The 21071-nt window shown below is 38.8% G+C and overlaps 1 protein-coding gene across 2 annotated transcripts in view; it reads left to right on the forward strand.

Moving 5' to 3' along the window:
- The window catches only part of LOC114668364 (protein disulfide isomerase Creld1), an 81573-nt gene continuing 60502 nt past the window's right edge, over positions 1-21071 (forward strand). For both annotated transcript variants that reach the window (XM_051921301.1, XM_028824074.2), the window contains exons 1-3: positions 1-143; positions 1868-2026; positions 7848-7930. In XM_051921301.1, coding sequence (XP_051777261.1) covers positions 1898-2026; positions 7848-7930 — 212 coding nt within the window. In that variant the 5' untranslated portion in view covers positions 1-143; positions 1868-1897. The remainder of the gene's footprint in view (positions 144-1867; positions 2027-7847; positions 7931-21071) is intronic.

Consider the following 21071-nt stretch of genomic DNA (forward strand, 5'->3'; position numbering starts at 1 on the left):
GTTATCAAGACGGAATGATGTACGCATGCGCTCGGAGCGGATGGCTGATGGTCGAACCTTAGCGTCGAGTCGGTCTGTCAGGTTGAGTAGATTCTGCGGTATACAGACGGACGCGCATTGTGGCTCGTCTGCCCTCTTCCGAGGTAAGCACTTCTGCGATTTAAGGGCCTGTGCCGCAGCTAGTGGGCTGACACCGGCTGTCGTTGTCGCAGCTCCCGTTATTAGAAAACTCATTGAGTGGTGTCCCGTTGTTCAGGCCGTTTGGCAGCAGGTGCACTCCCTTGTGCTTGTGTCGAATCTGCGTATGAAAACAGCTGCACGCTGCTGGGCTCATCTATCCACGACACTGTGTAAGAAGACATTCAATGATACAAGTTCGAAATGTATATATCTTGTGGCCGGATCGACTTGCTATCACCCATGTGTGCATGTGGACAACTACGGAATGCTGCCTTTATACTTAATGCTTGATCTGAAATCATTTGAGGAAGAGAAGCCTTGTCAGTTTGTAATACATTATGCTGGGTTAAACAGTGGCTTGTTCTTATGGGAAACACCCTTCCCAGGAAGCCTAGAATATTTTGCATTGTCCAGTATGTATTATGGAGAGATTCCAGTCTGGTTTGCTTTGCATAGGATGAGGGTAAGCGCGGCTTATTTTTTTTAGATAACACTAAGATGAATATGCTTTGTTCTGGGTCCACACTAGTTTGATTTCTTGGGAGCACCTTTCACAGAATGTGTAATAGTGAGCCTAAGTCTGGTAAGCTTTGTGATCAGCACCCTTGTTTCAGCCGGGCTTGCTTGTAGGCATCATTTGTAACAATATATCTTTTCCCCTGGGGCTTTCTAATGCTTGCTTCACAGGAAATTGTGCTGTGATTTCCTCACCAGTACTTGACTGTTCTCCCTTTCTGAGTCTTTTGAAGATCCCCTAGGCACCAGCTGTTTGCTGTCACGTCATTCTGATGCAATTCGATGCTCCCAGAAAATTCGACAGCAGGTGATGCTGGTCTCTGTTAATTTGAATGTGACAACAATTTGCCAGTCAGGTGTCAGGGCCAACCTCTGAGCTGTAGTGGGACCAAGGGCTGCTGTTATGGCGGAGGCGGCTGGCTGTAGTTACTTGGCACACCGTTTCTTTCTTGGGGTTATGGCATTACTGCCTGCTTCAGGGAGCATTTTGGGTTATGTTGCTGTATGGAGATACACAAACAGATTTATGAACACGCCCTTATCTCTCCTGGGTGAATGAATGCACTAGATAATGCAAATGGAACCAATAGCAGCACATAGGAGTGAAATTAAGCAGTCTGTAACAGGATAGGGGCTAGAGTGGGAGGTTTTGCTGATCTCGGCATCTGTCTCTTGTTTTCACTGATGCACATGTACTGTAGTGTACATCATACTACCTTAGCATGTACAACATACAAACTAGATCTGCCTCTTATATTAATATTTATGTCAGACAGCAATAGTGTATGTGGAGCCAAGTGTTTTTACTCTAGCTAATAAGTGCACATTAGTAAAGAGCTCATTTTAGCAGCCTGCAACTACTCCACATCAATAGCGACCACAAAAAGATCATTGCAAAAAGCATTCTCAAGTGACTCTGGGGTTAGTAGGAGGAGTCATTTTAAAGCTGCTCAATGATGGCTTTTGTTTAAAATTTCTTCAATGCCAAATAATTGGAGGTTCATTTGACAAGGTCACCATGAAGACAAGCAGGCTTGCTCTGGCATTTTTAGAAGCACCACCCAGATGCAACAGTTGAAGGGGTGAATTATTTTACCCTGTGGAGCATATAATATTGGGTGCTGTGGTGGTGGAGGCCCTCTCACCCATTCCCCTTCTTTTTTTTCTTTAGGCCGAGTCCTGCACCAGTCTGCCTCCCACAATGTCAGTGACTGCATCTGCACGTCTGCTTCTGTGTGTGGTGGCTCTGAGCTCTTGGCTGGGCCTTGCTGAGGTGGAGAAAGGGGAGCCCTGTGAGACCTGCCGACAGCTGACTGAAAACTTCAGTAAGGTATGGAAATTGACTACTTTGTGGGGGATTGGAATGACCTGGATGGCCAGGCTGAGTTAAGGGCATTTAATCAGCTGTAGTGCGCTATAAATCTGATAATAGTTGACAGATGGGGGAAAAAAAAGTTTTCTCCAGCATTGTCCTCATTTTAATGGCCAAAGTGCAACATCACGGTTTGTGATTAGATGAAAATATGTCATTTCTGGACAAAGTATGCTTGCAGTAATCAGCTAATTTTACTATTTCAAAAGTTACAGGAATTAAAAATATCTACCCAGTCATTAAAATCTGTACTGGTGATGTTTGTTTACCAAGTTCCTTTATTTGACAAAAAAAAGTTTTACAACATATTGTTACTAGTTTAAAACATGTATAATTTTATACACTTACAGTGCATCCGGAAAGTATTCACAGCGCATCACTTTTTCCACATTTTGTTATGTTACAGCCTTATTCCAAAATGGATTAAATTCATTTTTTTCCTCAGAATTCTGCACACAACACCCCATAATGACAACGTGAAAAAAGTTTACTTGAGGTTTTTGCAAATTTATTATAAATAAAAAAACTGAGAAATCCCATGTACATAAGTATTCACAGCCTTTGCTCAATACTTTGTCGATGCACCTTTGGCAGCAATTACAGCCTCAAGTCTTGTTGAATATGATGCCACAAGCTTGGCACACCTATCCTTGGCCAGTTTCGCCCATTCCTCTTTGCAGCACCTCTCAAGCTCCATCAGGTTGGATGGGAAGCGTCGGTGCACAGCCATTTTAAGATCTCTCCAGAGATATTCAATCGGATTCAAGTCTGGGCTCTGGCTGGGCCACTCAAGGACAGTCACAGAGTTGTCCTGAAGCCACTCCTTTGATATCTTGGCTGTGTGCTTAGGGTCGTTGTCCTGCTGAAAGATGAACCGTCGCCCCAGTCTGAGGTCAAGAGCGCTCTGGAGCAGGTTTTCGTCCAGGATGTCTCTGTACATTGCTGCAGTCATCTTTCCCTTTATCCTGACTAGTCTCCCAGTCCCTGCCACTGAAAAACATCCCCACAGCATGATGCTGCCACCACCATGCTTCACTGTAGGGATGGTATTGGCCTGGTGATGAGCGGTGCCTGGTTTCCTCCAAATGTGACACCTGGCATTCACACCAAAGAGTTCAATCTTTGTCTCATCAGACCAGAGAATTTTCTTTCTCATGGTCTGAGAGTCCTTCAGGTGCGTTTTGGCAAACTCCAGGTGGGCTGCCATGTGCCTTTTACTAAGGAGTGGCTTCCGTCTGGCCACTCTACCATACAGGCCTGATTGGTGGATTGCTGCAGAAATGGTTGTCCTTCTGGAAGGTTCTCCTCTCTCCACAGAGGACCTCTGGAGCTCTGACAGAGTGACCATCGGGTTCTTGGTCACCTCCCTGACTAAGGCCCTTCTCCCCCGATCGCTCAGTTTAGATGGCCGGCCAGCTCTAGGAAGAGTCCTGGTGGTTTCGAACTTCTTCCACTTACGGATGATGGAGGCCACTGTGCTCATTGGGACCTTCAAAGCAGCAGAAATTTTTCTGTAACCTTCCCCAGATTTGTGCCTCGAGACAATCCTGTCTCGGAGGTCTACAGACAATTCCTTTGACTTCATGCTTGGTTTGTGCTCTGACATGAACTGTCAACTGTGGGACCTTATATAGACAGGTGTGTGCCTTTCCAAATCATGTCCAGTCAACTGAATTTACCACAGGTGGACTCCAATTAAGCTGCAGAAACATCTCAAAGATGATCAGGGGAAACAGGATGCACCTGAGCTCAATTTTGAGCTTCATGGCAAAGGCTGTGAATACTTATGTACATGTGCTTTCTCAATTTTTTTATTTTTAATAAATTTGCAAAAATCTCAAGTAAACTTTTTTTACGTTGTCATTATGGGGTGCTGTGTGTAGAATTCTGAGGAAAAAAATGAATTTAATCCATTTTGGAATAAGGCTGTAACATAACAAAATGTGGAAAAAGTGATGCGCTGTGAATACTTTCCGGATGCACTGTAAGTGTATAAAATTATACATGTTTTAAACTAGTAACAATATGTTGTAAAACTATTTTTTGTCAAATAAAGGAACTTAGTAAACAAACATCAGCAGTACAAATTTTAATGACTGGGTAGATATTTTTAATTCCTGTAACTTTTGAAATAGTAAAATTAGCTGATTACTGCAAGCATACTTTGTCCAGAAATGACATGTGTTCATCTAATCACAAACCGTGATGTTGCACTTTGGCCAGCAATGTTTCCCTGTGCCCCTCAAACATTCTAGGTCAGTATATTGAGCAGAGAGCATGTACTTTGGCAGTCAGTTCAGTTCAAAGTAACTTTATAGGTAAAACTAGCATCGTCATATTTTCCCAAAGCAGTATTGCTAACAAGAATGTGAGCATAAAGATGAGAATAAAAGATAACGAGGACTATAGAAGGTAATATCACAGAAAATAAAAAAGTATGCATTTATGGATGATTCATTCTATTTTGGGCCCATTTTGTTTTCTTATTTTGGTTTCTGGCTGGCAAAAATGTATCTGGTTGTTTTCTCTGCCTCTCCCCAGAAGAATGGTCAGCATAATAAAAACCGGCCAGTGCTGGGAACTCTTGATTGCTTCTGATAATGTGATGAAGCTGGAATCCCTCACTGGCCTGTATTTGGGGCACTGCATTAGGAAGTGCTGTTTGTCTCCCACCTCTCTTAATTTGCATCGCTCACACGGTCTCTGTTACCTCGGTCTCCATATTTGATGGTGATGACCAGTTTCTAAAGCCAGACTGTGGCAACTCAGCTTGTACTGGCTCAGTACCTGTCTGTCCTTGAGGTCTTTTTATTGTGACCAGGTATGGTGCCAAAGTGTAGTCCTGCTTCAGGTTCTGGTAGCATTCTAGTTTGTTTTGGTGTTGTACGTCTTGTCACTATTGGGAGATATGGCACGTTTTGTGTTTATCTGCAGCTTTTCTGATGCTGATGCCTGCAGTATTTTCCTTGACACTAGTGTGGTTCATTGCTGTGATAGCACATGGTTTCGTGTTTGACTCCTGGCTCTGTAGTGCAGAGAAGCAGTAGGGAGTGTAGGATATTTCACAGAAGGTGGCAGTATTTGTGGGCCCTCTTCTTAATTGTGCGCCACGATGCAGTATGGGCCATTTCAGCCCTGCAGCCATTGTTGGTGGCTCTCCTGCAAACACAATCTCCAGATGCACAGAACTCCAGGTGTTGGGGCTCTTGTGGACTCGTGTTTTAAAGAAAAACAAATGGGAATAAACACTATGAAATGGCATAGCTCTATGTGTGTTAGTGTGCTCAGTGACAGGTGCATATCTGTCTCCTGCTTGTTTGGCCTTTGAGTCTATCATTGGCTCCATACACCTCTGACTGTGTATCAGTAAAACAGGTTTGGAAAATGAATGAACAAATCAGTAGAAGTACAAAGCTCTTCTGTAAATCTGTTTTGAGAATAATATGGGGCATATTTATAAAGCATTAGGTTAGGATCCCCAAAACTATCATCTCTTTGTGAAGTATACAACGGTGAGCCAACACATTATGACAACACCCATCTAAAGTGAGTGACACCAGCTATCTTGTAACAGTGGCAGATGTCAAGATCAGGGATATATTAGTCAATAAGCTGACATTAGGCACTAATAGTCGACATATTGAATGTAGAAGAAATGGGCAAGTATAGAAGACAGATTGACTTTGATAATGGCCAAATCCTTATGGCTAGACCACTGGGTGAGAGTATTTCTGAAACTGCATCACTTGTCGGACGCTCACGGTTCATTGTGGTGAGTAACTACCAAAAATGGTCAGAGGAGAGAAAAAAAACTTAAGAGCCGCCAAGACTCACTGATGCATGAGGTCTATCCCATCTGGCACAAATCAGATTATTTTAATGATGGTTATGGGTGTAATGTCACTACACACAATGCATGAAATTTGTTAGGTCAGTCAGAGTGCCAATGCTAACCCATGTCCGCCATAGAAAGTGCCCACAATGGGCAGGTTGGCATCGGAACTGGACCTGTACTTCATTTACCTGTGGAGGAAATGGCACCAGGATGCACTGTGGGAGGAAAACACGCCTATGGAGGCAGTGGGATGCTTTGGGCAATATTCTTCAGGGAAAGCCTGGGTCTTCGCATTCATGTAGATGTTAATTTGACACGTACCACCTACAGTATCTAAACCAGGTACACCCCTTCATGGCAGTGGTGTTCTATCACTGAAGTGATTTCTTTCACTAGGATATTGCACCCTTCCATACTGCATAGATTACTCGGGAATGGTTTGGGGTGATGATGAAGAGTTCAAGTTGTTTCACTGGCCTCCAAATGTCGGTCCAGTTGATCCAAGGTGGTTCAACCTTGCAACTTACAGGAGTTAATACATTTTATTTATATAATGCCTTTCCCATTTGCAAAGCACATCACAGACATTCACAATAAACAACGGAGTAGAAGCAGAAAAATGATCAAATACAAAATACTATCAACATAAATTACAAAATAAAAATTAATACAGCAAACACAAAGCTTTTAATTAGAATAAGAGTTGATAAAGTAGAATAAAACAAAAATACTATAAGAAAACACTGAACAAACAACTTAATTTGTGATACAAAGGCATATAAACCTGAACACCTGGACTCAGAAAAAAGGGTTAGAATGTCAGGATAAGCTAAATGTCTTCCTGAACAAGGAAAATGAGGTTTAATTTTTTTCTTTAAAACAATAAATTGAGTTTGCTGGAAAAGATACACTGCAGCTGCAATAGCCCAGTGACTTCACCACCTTCTGACAGGTCCCACCATATCACACATAGTAATGTCGGCTGATGTTGAAGTTGTGCACTGTGGGCTAGATTATGAAATAAACCTGACCATTTACTGTTACAAACCTCTGCTATTACAATACAATACAATTTATTTTTCTATAGCCCAAAATCACACCAGAAGTGCTGCAATGGGCTTTAACAGGCCCTGCCTCTTGACAGCCCCCCAGCCTTGACTCTCTAAGAAAACAAGGAAAAACTCCCAAAAAAAGAAACCCTTGTAGGGAAAAAAAATAGAAGAAACCTCGGGAAAGGCAGTTCAAGAAGAGAGACCCCTTTCCAGGTAGGTTGGGTGTATAGTGGGTATCAAAAAGAAGGGGGTCAATACAATGCAATACATATATTGTACACAATATTAGTTCTAAGCACCTTAATGAACTGGTGTATTAATTTTATATACTCGTACTCGTCTAGTGTTGTGTTTTTTCTTTTCTTTTGTAGTTGTTTTTTTAATTCTGTGGTGTATCATTATTTCATCTTTAAAGCCACAGATGCTTGGAATGGCATTATAAAATAATTGTTTAAACATTTAAGCCGTATGTACCACCTTTTATTGTTTCCATTGTTATCTAGTACTCTTTCGTTACACAGCCTTTGTGATGGTCTTATAAAACCATTTGCATCAGCCGCCAAACTAATGCAGCAGTCTAAAAAGAGGATCGTAAGTAGTATGATGGACCCGCGTATGCAATTTGTATTTGTTTCAGTTTATTTCAAAGGTAGCCTACTATCACCAGCTGAATGCAGTATGAATTGTCATGAGAGGAAGATTGTGTTATGGTATGATGGAGGATTGGGGGCTGTTGAATCTAAAGGGTGCATCATTCCATTGTTAATTCATTAGCATTTCTCCACAGAGACCCATTAAGGTATACTTCTGGTTTGTGTCATCCTCTTAAATTGTTATTTATCTACTTTGCTGGCTCTTCTACATTACTTCAACACCTATGCTTCCTTTCAAGGGCCTTGAAAGAACAGCCAACAAGAATTTTGGTGGTGGGAATACAGCCTGGGAGGAGGAGAAGCTGGCTAAATACGAGAGAAGGTGAGTAATCCTGACTCTGCTCAGTCACTATTATTATTTATTTATTTTGCTTTTTTCCCCCTCTAAGAATATTTGTTATTCTGCTTTGTTAAATATGAGTTAATGTACTTGGTTTTGGAGTACTTTGAATCATAGTGTGAGGTTAATGTTCTTCATTCTTCTTTAGCTTTGCTTTAGCATGGTTTTACCAATTCAGAGGATTAAGCATCAGATTATTAAATCAATTGCTGACCATTTTATGTGTTGAATTTTGTCTAGTTTGTTGGTTTTACGAAAGCCGTGCCCTTATGTAGTTCATTCTGGTACCTATGCCAGTATGCACCTTACTGCAAGCGGTCAACTTTGGCTTGCTTTGTGGGTGGCATCCTTCCTTATTTATATCTTGCTTTTATCCGATCTGGCTCACTTGTTGAGCAACAATCTTGGAAAAAATGGTATGCTTTCTCGTGGAGTTCATCTTGACATGCTGTGTGGGAGGCGCCCCTTCCAGTGTGTATTTTGCTAGGGTCTAGTCCAACCCCCATTTTGTTTCCCCAAACAGTCACTCTTGTGGTATATATCAGGGGTAGGCAACGTCGGTCCTTGAGTGCCACAGTATGTGCAGGTTTTTGTTCCAACCCAGTTCCTTAACGAGAACTCAATTATTGCTGATGAAGCACATATTGCTTAAGTGACATTTTAATGCTTCATTTTAGTGGTCTCGCTTGTTAAGGTTCTCCAACCTTAATTGCTTATTTCAATCTTAAACTGCTGCATTCAGTGTTTTAATTGCTCCTTATTAGCAATAAGATGTAAAACAGGGGTAGGCAATGTCGGTCCTGGTGAGCCGCAGTGGCTACAGGTTTTCATTCCAACCCAATTGCTTAATTAGAAACCAATCATTGCCAATCTCAGACCTTATTTAATTTTATGGCTTGTTAGTCTGTGCAATGTAAGGCTTTTATATCGTAGATTTTTTTCCTTTCCAAGGATATCATCCAAATGATTTGAAGCCTAAAACAGATCATTTTCAGTCTGTCACATTTTTCTATTAAGTGTTTTATTAAATCAAACCGTGCATGATGAACACACACAGATGTAATTGGAAAAAAGCTAGCTGGAGAACTGCTGGCTGCTTTGTCTTTTACATCTTATTGCTAATAAGGAGCAATTAAAACACTGAATGCAGCAGTTTAAGATTGAAATAAGCAATTAAAGTTGGAGAACCTTAACAAGCGAGACCACTAAAATGAAGCATTAAAATGTCACTTAAGCAATATGTGCTTCATCAGCAATAATTGAGTTCTCGTTAAGGAACTGGGTTGGAACAAAAACCTGCACATACTGTGGCACTCCAGGACCGACGTTGCCTACCCCTGGTATATATAATGTGAAGGATCATTATTCATAATGTACAAGCCATTCTCCCCAGGTTCAACTTCGCTTGATTTGTCAGCAGCCTCCAGTGTTGTTCGCTACATGGCAGGATCCAGTCCCACAGCCTTTATAGCTGATTTCAAGTCCCTGCCTTGCACATCACAATTTCTTTAACTATATCTGAAAGTGCAAATCAACAACTAAAGCAAATTATTATGTTTCGTCTTGTATTCCTAAGTTATTTACTACTTCAATGTAAATTAAGATAAAACTGTTAACAGTTCAATTAATTTTAAGTTCATACTGCTAGTATTGTCAATGTCCCATTTTCTTAGTAACATACACAAACACTGATTAAGAAAGTACAAAGCTCCATTCTCTGATATGTCTTTGCCAGGGCCTAATGATGTACTGTCACGATGGACTTAATTAAAGATTCAGGCATTTGAAAGTCAATATAAAATAATTAACTGTAAAATATTAACACGGCTGAAGTGCTTGGTACTCCACAATCAGCTGAACTAAGCTTGAGTTTGAATTTTATTACCAGGCACACCGGTTACTAGGAATTGCTCTTGGCGTTACATCCACACACAAAACAAGGCAAATACAATGCATAAAACATTATAATAACGTAAAATTGCACTCTCACCTAGTAATATTTGAAGTAAGTCCTTCTAATGTAAACGGAAATTAAACAGGGAATAAAAACATAATTTAGATTGATGGAGGAGTTGAGAAATCGGGGGGGAAAATACAGAGGTGAATCAGAGACTGTGTTTAACCAGAGTGACTGTAATAGAAAGAAAACTGTGTCAATCTCTAGTAGTTCATTCCTTTAGTTACTTTTAACATTTCCTCAATGGTGATATCTAAAGAAAGTGGTTGTCCAGGCAAGTGTTGTCTTTAATTATATTCCCAGCAAGTGTCTTGACCTGTGATGTATACAAGAGTTTGATGGAGTCCAGCCATATAAGACAGTTATGGAGAAAGTGAGGATGCTTTCAATAACAGCTCCATAAAGATGTACAAGCACTTATTGGGACAGGTTTAAGTCTTTTAAGTTCACGGAGAACAACACATCCACTCCTGAGCTTTTTTTGACCAGTTATGTTTTCATCCCATTTCAGACTGTGAGTGGCAATTATGCCAAGAAATTTAAACGAGTCTACCCAGTGACACCATTTATAAGTAGGGGAGAAGAAAGTGAGGAGTATCTCCTAAAATACACAGTTAACTATAGTGGGAATCTAGCATGTGGTGCAGCCCAAATACATTGCCAAACAACATATTTGCTAGGAATTTGTCTGAGTGTTACAGTTCTGTATTTAACACCAGTAACATAAAACAATATAATTACAACATTACTGGCAGCAACAGGAAATCATAGTAGAAAGTAAATACATAGTAGGTTGTAGAATTTTACTTTTGTCTCATACTGTACAAGTTCCTATAAGTAAAGAAATGTATGTTAGTTGAGCTGAGAGCTAGAGTTAAATTGGAATTTACCAAGGGAGATACCCATTGCCTGGAATATTTCAAATTTGTGTCCTTGCCAAAGTAAAATATTTATAACAATGCTGTCTGCATTGAAAATTAAGTTTTATTGTAAAACAGATTAATGGACCATGCTGGTAGATTAAGCAAGCTTGATGTCTATAGGTTAATGCTGGCAACCTTGAGACCCTTCTTGGATCAGACACACTGGATGTTGTAGACGTTATTAGGCATATCCAAATGAATTCATCACTTCCTTTGTTTATGACCTGTCAAGATTATTGTTTCCATCACATGAGGCATTACAGTCCTGACATACAGTCTTAGGCTATTGCATAATCTCGGTGCCTATAAGATTCCCTTATCAGTGGAACCTCGGTTCACGACCATAATTCGTTCCAAAACTCTGGTCGTAAACCGATGTGGTTGTGAACCGAAGCAATTTCCCCCATAGGGTTGTATGTAAATACAATTAATCCGTTCCAGACCATACGAACAATATGTAAATATATATATTTTTTTAAGTTTTTAAGCACAAATATAGTTAATTAAACCATAGAATGCACAGCGTAATAATAAACTAAATGTAAAAACATTGAATAGCACTGAGAAAACGTTGAACAACAGAGAAAACTAACACTGCAATAGTTTGCGCTATAGCGCTACCAACCGCTGGCTAAAAACACTTTTTTAAGAGTTTTAAGCACAGGGAAAAAAATGAACATTTGAAAAATCCGTAATTTAATAAACCACCAAGAAAAGTAACATTGCAACAATGCAGGCTACGAACCGATCGCTGTGAACAGAAGTGAAAACAAAATCAAGCCCAGTGCATTCTTTAACTGCCTTCCTACCTTATGTGTCCAGCTCTCTCTCACGCTGCCTGTGTGTGTGCGCGTCTCTCTCTCACGCTGTCTGTGTGTGTGCGCGTCTCTCTCTCGCGCTGCCTGTGTGTGTGCGCGTCTCTCTCTCGCGCTGCCTGTGTGTGTGCGCGTCTCTCTCGTGCTGCCTGTGTGTGTGCGCGTCTCTCTCTCGTGCTGCCTGTGTGTGTGCGCGTCTCTCTCTCGTGCTGCCTGTGTGTGTGCGCGTCTCTCTCTCGTGCTGCCTGTGTGTGTGCGCGTCTCTCTCTCGAGCTGCCTGTGTGTGTGTGTCGCGCTCCCTCACTCTCTCTCTAGCTCGCTGCACAGGAAATGCACAGGGAGAGACTGAACATGTACAAACTGAAAAGGAAACTGGCTTGTTTGTATACCGAGTGTGTGGTCGTGAACCGAGGCAAAAGTTTGGCAAACTTTTTGGTCGTAAACTGATTTGTACGTGTACCGAGATGTTTGTGAACCGAGGTTCCTCTGTACAGTAACTGGAGAACCAATTTTGAGCACCAAGTCATGAGGCAAATGCACCGCTTCTAAAAGTTCCTACGTCGCCTTTTTGCTGAGAGTGTAGAGGTGGGTTTTGGTTTTCTTTAAACCCTTAAAAATTGGTAGGTGAATGATTTGTTCTTGCTCATGTTGTGGTGTTCAGTAGTTCTTCAATACTATTGAATTCTGCAGTCTCATTAGTCAGATGCATAGGAGGGCTTTTTACAGGCAGAGTTCTGTAGTCATTGACCACCTCCTTTATTAAAGCAGAGCCCCTAAATGTTTTGTTGCATTTGCTTCTATAGTGTTCTGATGCATGAAGAACAGTCAGAGAAACATCCTTCTTTAGTTTGGTGAGAGGTAGCTGTGTGCCAATCTCATATCTGTACCTTGAAAAAAAAATTGTCTATTTATATATTTAAAAAAAACCAAAACGAGATTGAGCTTTATTTTATAGATACAGAAAATAGATCTAATATGTAATATTCTTAAAGCTGGTTTGGGGGGTGTCAGAGGGTATGAGCATTGTTGTTTGTATCATAAAGAGTTTAATACACACTGTTTTTATTGGTATTGAATGTGGCACATAAAGGTAACAGTGGACAGAGAAAGGTGTCCTTTAATATCGGCAGCCTATGGTGACTGTCCTTCAGCTCAGGTTACGTCTGCCTCACTTATGGAGTATGAGCTATATAGGAAGCGCTCATTTTATTCATCTGTTTTCATTCTTTATCTTGCATTTATCTCAAGTATGTAGTTATCAATTGTGTGTGTGTCTGTCTGTCATGTAATACTTGGAGAGTCATCAAAGAAAAAAAAAAAAACAAGTCAAATTCATTGCATGTCAGTATACTTGCCCGATAAATCAGCCAAGAATACAGTCAAAATCAAAATCACATTTATTTCTGTTTAGATAAATGTGGGAATGTTGCAGATGGTGTACCAATGTAGTTATCGACCTCCTCCTGGATGAGAGCACAGTCCCTGAAAGTAGAGCTGGGCAATATATCAAATTTGAAATTAGATATTTAATAAAAATCAATATGCAAAAGTCATTATCACTATTTTCCACACATTTTATTTTCCACAACTTCTTTGGAATGTTAAATGCGATCCACAAAGACTCCGGTGCTCTTTTTAAGTGTATTTGTGTCAAGTCCATTCAAATTTCCTGGTGGTGATGAGCGCACAAAAATGATTTGATTTTTCCTGGAGTGACAGTTCATACAGTAGAGCATCTAAACATGTTATTGCATAAAAAATAGCTGTCCAAGCACGTGCAGCGCCTGCAATGTGCTCTTCTTCTGCCTCCTGCTTAGGAAAGTTCATAAAATGTTGCGCTCAGAAAATACTTGTACTTTGTCAGTTGTCAAACAACCACACCAATTCACATAACAACAGAAGTGAGACGTCCACGCAGCGTGAAAGCCCTCATCAGTCCATTTCATGCGTTCCCTGTTACTGAACCGTTACGAGTAGGAATAAAAACAGCCTTCATTGTTTTTGCTTTAACCCCCCTTTCAATTCTTGTGTATCAGTTATGGGGTAAATGGAATTACTGGTCATTTTATTGTCATTTTGAGTTTGTGTTTGTTTGTTTAGCAGGTGAATTAAGCTTCCTATTGACTGTGATAATGTTGGTGTTGAATGGTTTAAAGTTAAGGTGTTGTGTTGTCTCCTCCCTTTTAGTATTCTATGATGTCCTTATGCACTTACCGTTCTTTGTGTCTTTGTACTTACTTTGTCAAAGTACTTACTGCACTTTGTGTCTTTGTGTCGCATTAAGAAAACAGTGGACTGACACCTTTAACGTTTTCCACTATGTGCATCAATATTTAAGTCAAAGCATAGAGTTAAAAATTATTCTCAAAGATTAGCTAATGCGTTTATGATGTTTAGCATGGGTATCTTTATTTATGTAATGTCTCTAAACATGGTATGTGCTTGTGGCACTTTTTCGCTTCCCAAGTATCTTGTGCCTTTGCAGATTAAATACTAATTATTTTATTACAGGTTCAGTTAATTGCTAGATTTGTTTTGTAATTTTGTTTTAAGAACTGACAACTTTTTCAAAAACTCAAGCAGTCAAAAGCACTTTATTATGTTTTACTCGTCGTTTGTTATAGTTTAATTGTTACGTATCATTATTTTAGACCACACATACAAATAAAAGTCATCTGACTGGAGAATCAGATTCCTTTATTTTTAGAAAAAGGACAAGTGTGAATTTGCCATTGGGATTAATAAAGTTATCTATCTATCTATCTATCTATCTATCTATCTATCTATCTATCTATCTATCTATCTATCTATCTATCTATCTATCTATCTACAGTATTACATATACAGCCACCCTCTATGCTCTGGTCTGTGAATCTGTAACTGGAGAACAATTACAAGTAATGTAAGTCATTAAAAAAAACGTTATACACATGTACATTATGATCTGTGTGTTCCTTTGTTTTTCTTTATATAAAACAGAGAGACATGTTTATTCACTGGCTGACACAGATTCCAGCAAGGAGGGAAATACATACAATAGAACCTCAAAAATAAGTACAGGAGATGTAAAGCAAAAACTGTTGGAAAAAACAATTAAATAAAAGAAAAAAATTATTTGCTACTCCTTGATATTATTATATAGAGAAAATATACCAGGTTTTGGACTCTGTATAAAAATGTGTGTATACATTTCTATATAGTGCCGATCTTCAATCTTGAAGGTGTTTTGAGAACATACAGCATCAAGATATATTGAATATTGCATTTTGGTTCAAAATAATCACAATAACAATTTATGTTCTTATTGCTCAGCCCTACCTAAATGGTAAGGGATAAACCGACATACAGATAATTGAGCTTTATAGATATTGAGATGATTGATCAGAGTAGCTGATGTAAGGAAATATTGGCATGAAGACTAATTCTTGTTTTGAGTAACCGTGGATATTTTTTGTGAAGGTAACATCTGAAAAAATAGTTAACTGGTTAAGCAGGTGTTTGTGGTTGTTTTGTCCATTTGTTTCCTGACCCAGGATGACCTAGTGCAGTTTCACACCTACAATCCTTACTGCCAAGTCAGAAGTTATTCTTTCTTTAAAAATGTCTTCCTTTTCAGTCATTATGCTGTGTATTCATACCAATGTGTGTGTGTGTTTTTATATACAGTATAGAGATACACTAGAAGGTTCGCCCCCTGCTCGCTTCGCTCGCCAACCCCCCTGGCCTTTGCTACGCGCCAGCCACTTCACGTCTCTGCTGCTTGCATTGTAAAGAGGGGAGCTGAACGCACCCCAAGGAGATGCAGTCGCTCCTCCGAATCCCCCTCTTAAACGGTGATACAATGGGAAACAAATAGTTTTTTTTACCTCCTCTTTGCTTCGAACATTTAAAAGCCTGTACAGCAGCTATCCCACTCATTGTCTTTTATTTCTGGCCCCTGGGGTGATTAAATCTCTTGGCACAAAGTCTTGTCTTGCGGAACGTGAGTTCTTGATATTTTTTAGTTTATAAATCAATAACGGAATAAGAATCATAAAATCTAACAATATCACATTAAAGTTCGATAAACTCTGAAAAGAATGATACCAAACATATGTATGTAGGATTTAAAATACTCACAATTTAAAGTGTGACATAAAAGTCACATAAAATCGTTGCACAAAATCTCTGCACTTTTAGGCTTAGGATTTTATATATTAATATATATATTATTATATATTATTAGTATATAAAATCGTAAGCCTAAAAGTGTAGCGATTTTGTGCAACGATTTTATGTGACTTTTATTTATATATATATATATATATAGATATATAGATATATATATATATATATATATATAGATATAGATATAGATATAGATATAGATATATATATATATATATATATATATATATATATATATCTATATATATATATATATATATATATAGATATAGATATAGATATAGATATAGATATATATATATAGATATATATATATATAGAGAGAGAGTAGATTACACTACCAGTCAAAAGTTTTAGAACACCTCATTTTTTTAATTAAATGTAATCATTTGAAATGCAGTGAATGACCTAAAATGGTGCAGTTGTAAGCAGTAAATTGTCGGATGCTTAAATTTAAAGTTTAGTTTAACAAAAACTGACAAAAAGGAAATTTCAGAATGTTGCAAGTGGGACTTCTTCAAGGAACAACTAATAGGTTACAACCTACAGGTGTTCTGCAGCAATTAAAGTAAATTAAGCTTTGCAAGGTGAAGCAAACCGTTTGCACAGGTGTCCCAACTTGTGTGGATTACTTAAATCCTCTGTCTGTCTTAAAGCAGAGTGGGAACAGACCGTATTACTACACCCTCTGAAGTACTACTTGGACAAAAATTTTTTTTTTCTTTATTTTTAAACACAGTTTCTCTAAATGAAAGGCCTACACTTCTAAGGGTAATAATGCTCTGTCTCAGTTCATTTGTTAATTGCTGATATCTTGCCGTTATCACTGGAATATTGTCCAAGTAGTTGTAAATTGATATGATCTGGTGACGAGATCTGCAACTGCAGCCAGAAAGTCTGACTTATCACATGACTAGAAGTTGTTTAATGCCTCTTCGTCTCTGCCAGACTCTTGAGGGCAGATTAACTGACCAGTGAATTCACCTCCGTCTGATATAGCACATCGGATCTGTCTGATTTCAAGCCAGTCCAAGTGGTGTCATCAGCAGACCTCAGCAGTTTATAGATGAGATATTGGAGATGCTGTCATTGATAGAGAATAAGAATAGAAGTGGGAATTAAAGAAGGCTTCAGAGGGGACCTTGTGTTCAGCAACCAGAATAGTGACAGTTGTCTTCTCCACAGAAAGTCTGAGCAAGTCCGTTTGTTTAAATCTGTTGTAGTTTTGTTTGCATAGAAGTGTGTTAAACATTAAACTAATTCCACAAACAGCATTATGTTCTGTATACATGAAAAGTCTAATGCAACAGAATGTAGAATGGGAAAATAGGGAGTGATTTGTTATAATCCGGTATCGGTGTATTTTCATTGTGATATATATCATCAATACATTGAGAATCAGTATCTGTAATTAAGTTATTTTTATTTTTTACAACTTTGCGATATATGTTGGCGTAAGAATCATTGTAGCAGTGCTAATGTTTGCCTAAATTCTATTTTGGAGAGTAAATATTAGGTCAATGTTGTATCATGCTTATTGCAAATTTTTTTCATGATCTATTGGCCCATAAAGAAAACTGGTGGAGTTCAAGACTAGAAATCACTGGCAGATTTTTGATGCAGGAGAAATAGACTTTCAGATATTTTCATTATTAGAGAGAAAATAGTGCCACATAATTGTAAACATTAATGCTGGAAATATTTTGGATTTTTTTGGGCTTAACAGTTATAATTATGTATGCATTAAAACACACAGGAAGCACTGCACTGAGCTAAAGACTGATTAAAAAATGTGTGTAAACACAAAGAACTTACTTGAAAGAATGTCTCAGCCTCAAGGGAGAGGCATTATCTGGGCCACCTGCTTTACAACGTTGCATTTCACTTGCTGAGCAAATGTTTTATGATGGAGAGTTGGGTGGAGTATTTGCACCGGGTAGCATATGGACTCTAAGAAGAATAACTGATACAAATAAACCAATTTACAGTTAATGCTCAGACCATCCAGATGAGGAGATTACGTTCATTCCAGTTCAGGCAGTCTGGTTTAATGGTTAAGACTTTTGACTTCAAATCCCGCTACTGACACTGTGTGTTTCATCGGCAAATGACCTGACCTGCCTGTGTTCCAATTGGAAAGCCGAAAGAAATGTAACCAATTGCATCTTAAATATTGTAAGTCTCTTTGGATAAAGGCATCAGCCAGATAGGTAAATGTACTGTTAATGTAATGTACAGTGGAACCTTGGGTCACGAATGTCTCGCAACACGTACAAATCGGGTTACGACCAAAAAGTTTACCAAACTTTTACATCTGTTCACGACCACACACTCGGGTGACGAACAAGCCAGTTTCCCATTCGGCTTGTACGCGCTGATGATTTCCACACGTGTCCAGTCTCTCCCTGTACATTGTTCTCGGTCAGACGTGTGTGCATTCGCTGTGAACTCTTTGTACTCTATTTCGTGTGCTTTTGCATTAATTTTGCAATTAACCATGGCCTATAAGCAAGTGAAGAGTGGTAGTGTTGGTAAGAAGAAAGATTCAAAGAAAACTGAAATCGAATTAAAGAAAGAAATTATTGAAAAGTATGAGCGTGGCATTCGTGTTACTGATCTTGCCGCGGAGTACAAGAAGTCAAAATCTATGATTTCGACTATTCTAAAGCAGAAAGAGGCAATTAAAGCAGCTGATGTTGCAAAATGAGTTACAGTGTTAACCAAGCAGAGGCCTCAAGTGCTGGAAGAGGTGGAAAAACTGTTGCTAGTGTGGTTGAACGAAAAGCAACTTGCAGGGGATAGCATACGCGAGGCGATGTTATGCGAGAAAGCCAGGAAGATTCATGGCGATTTGCTGCAAAACTATCCTTCTACGAGTGGCTAGTTCTTCCTCCTCACTTCCTTCATGCCAGACCTAGACTCGTGCAAGGTTAGTTTTCTTGGTTGTTTATGGTTAGTTTTTGTATAAATTAAGGATTTTTCAAATTTTCTTTTTTTTCCCTGTGCTTAAAACTCATTTAAAAAAAGTGTTTACAGCGAGCGGTTCGTAAGGCTGTAGCGTGAACTTGCAATATTAGTTTTCTCTGTTCAAGGTTTATTCAGTGTTATTCATTGATTTTACATTTAGTTTACTATTACACTGTGCATTCTATGGTATAATTAACTACTTTTGTGCTTAAAAATCTTTAAAAAAAATATTTACCGGTACATACAGTGCGTATGGTCTGGAATGGATTCATTGTATTTACATACAATCTTATGGGGGAAATTAGTTCGGGTCATGACCAAATTGGGTTGCGACCAGAGTTTTGGAACGAATTATGGTCATGAACCTTGGAGTTTTGGAACGAATTAGATGGATAGATAGATACTTTATTAATCCCAAGGAGAAATTCATATACTCCAGCAGCACCTTACTGATACAAAAAAACAATATGTAATTAATTAATTAATTACGGTCATGACCTGAGGTTCCACTGTACTGTCATTTTGTTGCATCACTGTTGAGCAGCATGTCCTACCATACCCTTCTTTGTAGTTGCTGCAAAGATAAGATCAGTTAACTTTGAAAAGATTACACCGAGGAAGACTGTTGGCTTTATCACAGATTCAGTCAATCAGCCAAGCCATAGAAAAGCAGAACACTAAAGTGGTAGAATAATTTGTTTCTGAAGTTCACAAGTAATTGAAGCACATTCACTTTATTTTACAGTTTTACTGGACATGTGAAAGAAACATTACCAGGTAGAGATGGGTGAGAGTGATGTCTCCTGAACTGGAGAGGAGCCCTAGAAGACAATAACACATTTGACGCTACACTGTCTTCATTAAATATAACAAGCGACAGCAACAACATTTTTTTCTATTGTACATTTTCATACATGATATGTAGCTCAAAGTGTTTTACAAAAAGTCAAAAAAATAGGTAAGAATAATCATGAATAAATAACAATAATGGATTATACGCCGAGGAATTTGAAAATTGTTAGTTTAATTTTACATTGGCAGTAGCATTCTTAATGTAATTAATAGTTACATATTAAAGATGAGACATTCATTGTGTTTTTCTTCCCTCATCTTGTATGCAGTTTTCCTCTTGGTGGAGATGTGTTTTACCTACAATCATCTGCAAACTAGCTGACCCAAATGGATGTTGGCAATTATTACTCAAGTCCATAAATGTTTTGGACAGTGACACCATTTTCATAATTTTGGCTCTGTACACCACTACAATGGATTTGAAATAAAACATGCATTATGTGAATGAAGTGTAGACTTTCAGTTTTAATTTGAGGAGTTTTACCAAAAATCGTATGAGCCATTTTTCTGCATAGCCCCTCCACTTCCAGGGGCTCGAAACTACTTGGACATTTGACTGATAAGCTGTTCCATAGCCAGGTGGGAGCGGGTACATCATTATTTCATTGACTATTAAGCAAGTAAGGGGTCTAGAATTGCATTTGGAAGCTGTCACTGTGAACTCTCAATATGAGGTCCAAAGAGCTGTCCATGCAAGTAAAAACAGTCCATCATTAGACTGAGAAAGCAAAACAAACCCGCTAGAGAGATAACAGAAGCACCAGGAGTGGTCATATCAACCCATTGGTACATCCTTAAAAAGAAGGAAGGCACTGGTGAACTCCAGAAGGTCTGGAAAAGCAAAGAAGACAACTGTGCTGGAAGAACCCCTTCATAACATTTAGCCAAACCAAGAACACTCTGCAGGAGGTAGACTTATCATTGCCAAAGTCTACGATCAAGAGAAGACTTGAAAGTAAAGACTGAGGGGTTGCCACAAGGTGCAAACCACAGGTAAAACTCAAGAATAGGAAGGACAGATTAGACTTTGCCAGAAAACATTTTTTAAAAGCCTGTCCAGTTCTGCAACAATTTTCTTTTGGACAAAGGAAACAAAGATCAATACCAGAAAGATGGAAAGAGAAGAGTATGGAGAAGAGAAGAAATGACTCAGGATCTAATGAATACCACATCATTTGTGAAACATGGTGGAGGCAATGTTATGTCAGGATCACGCATGGCTGCGAATGGAAGTTGGTCACTTGTCTTTATTGGTGATATGACTGCTGGCAGAAGTGGCAGGATGAATTCTGAAGTCTAGAGGGCTTGGAGAAGGTCATGGGTTCCAGGCTTCAGGCAGTTATTAACTGTAAAGTATTTTCAACCAAATATTGAAAATGATTATATTTATGTTTATCTTATTTTGAGCCCCTGGAAGTGTGGGGGGCTATGCAAAAATATGG

The sequence above is a fragment of the Erpetoichthys calabaricus genome, chromosome 18 (assembly GCF_900747795.2).
Source record: "Erpetoichthys calabaricus chromosome 18, fErpCal1.3, whole genome shotgun sequence".
Taxonomy (NCBI): Eukaryota; Metazoa; Chordata; class Cladistia; order Polypteriformes; family Polypteridae; genus Erpetoichthys; species Erpetoichthys calabaricus.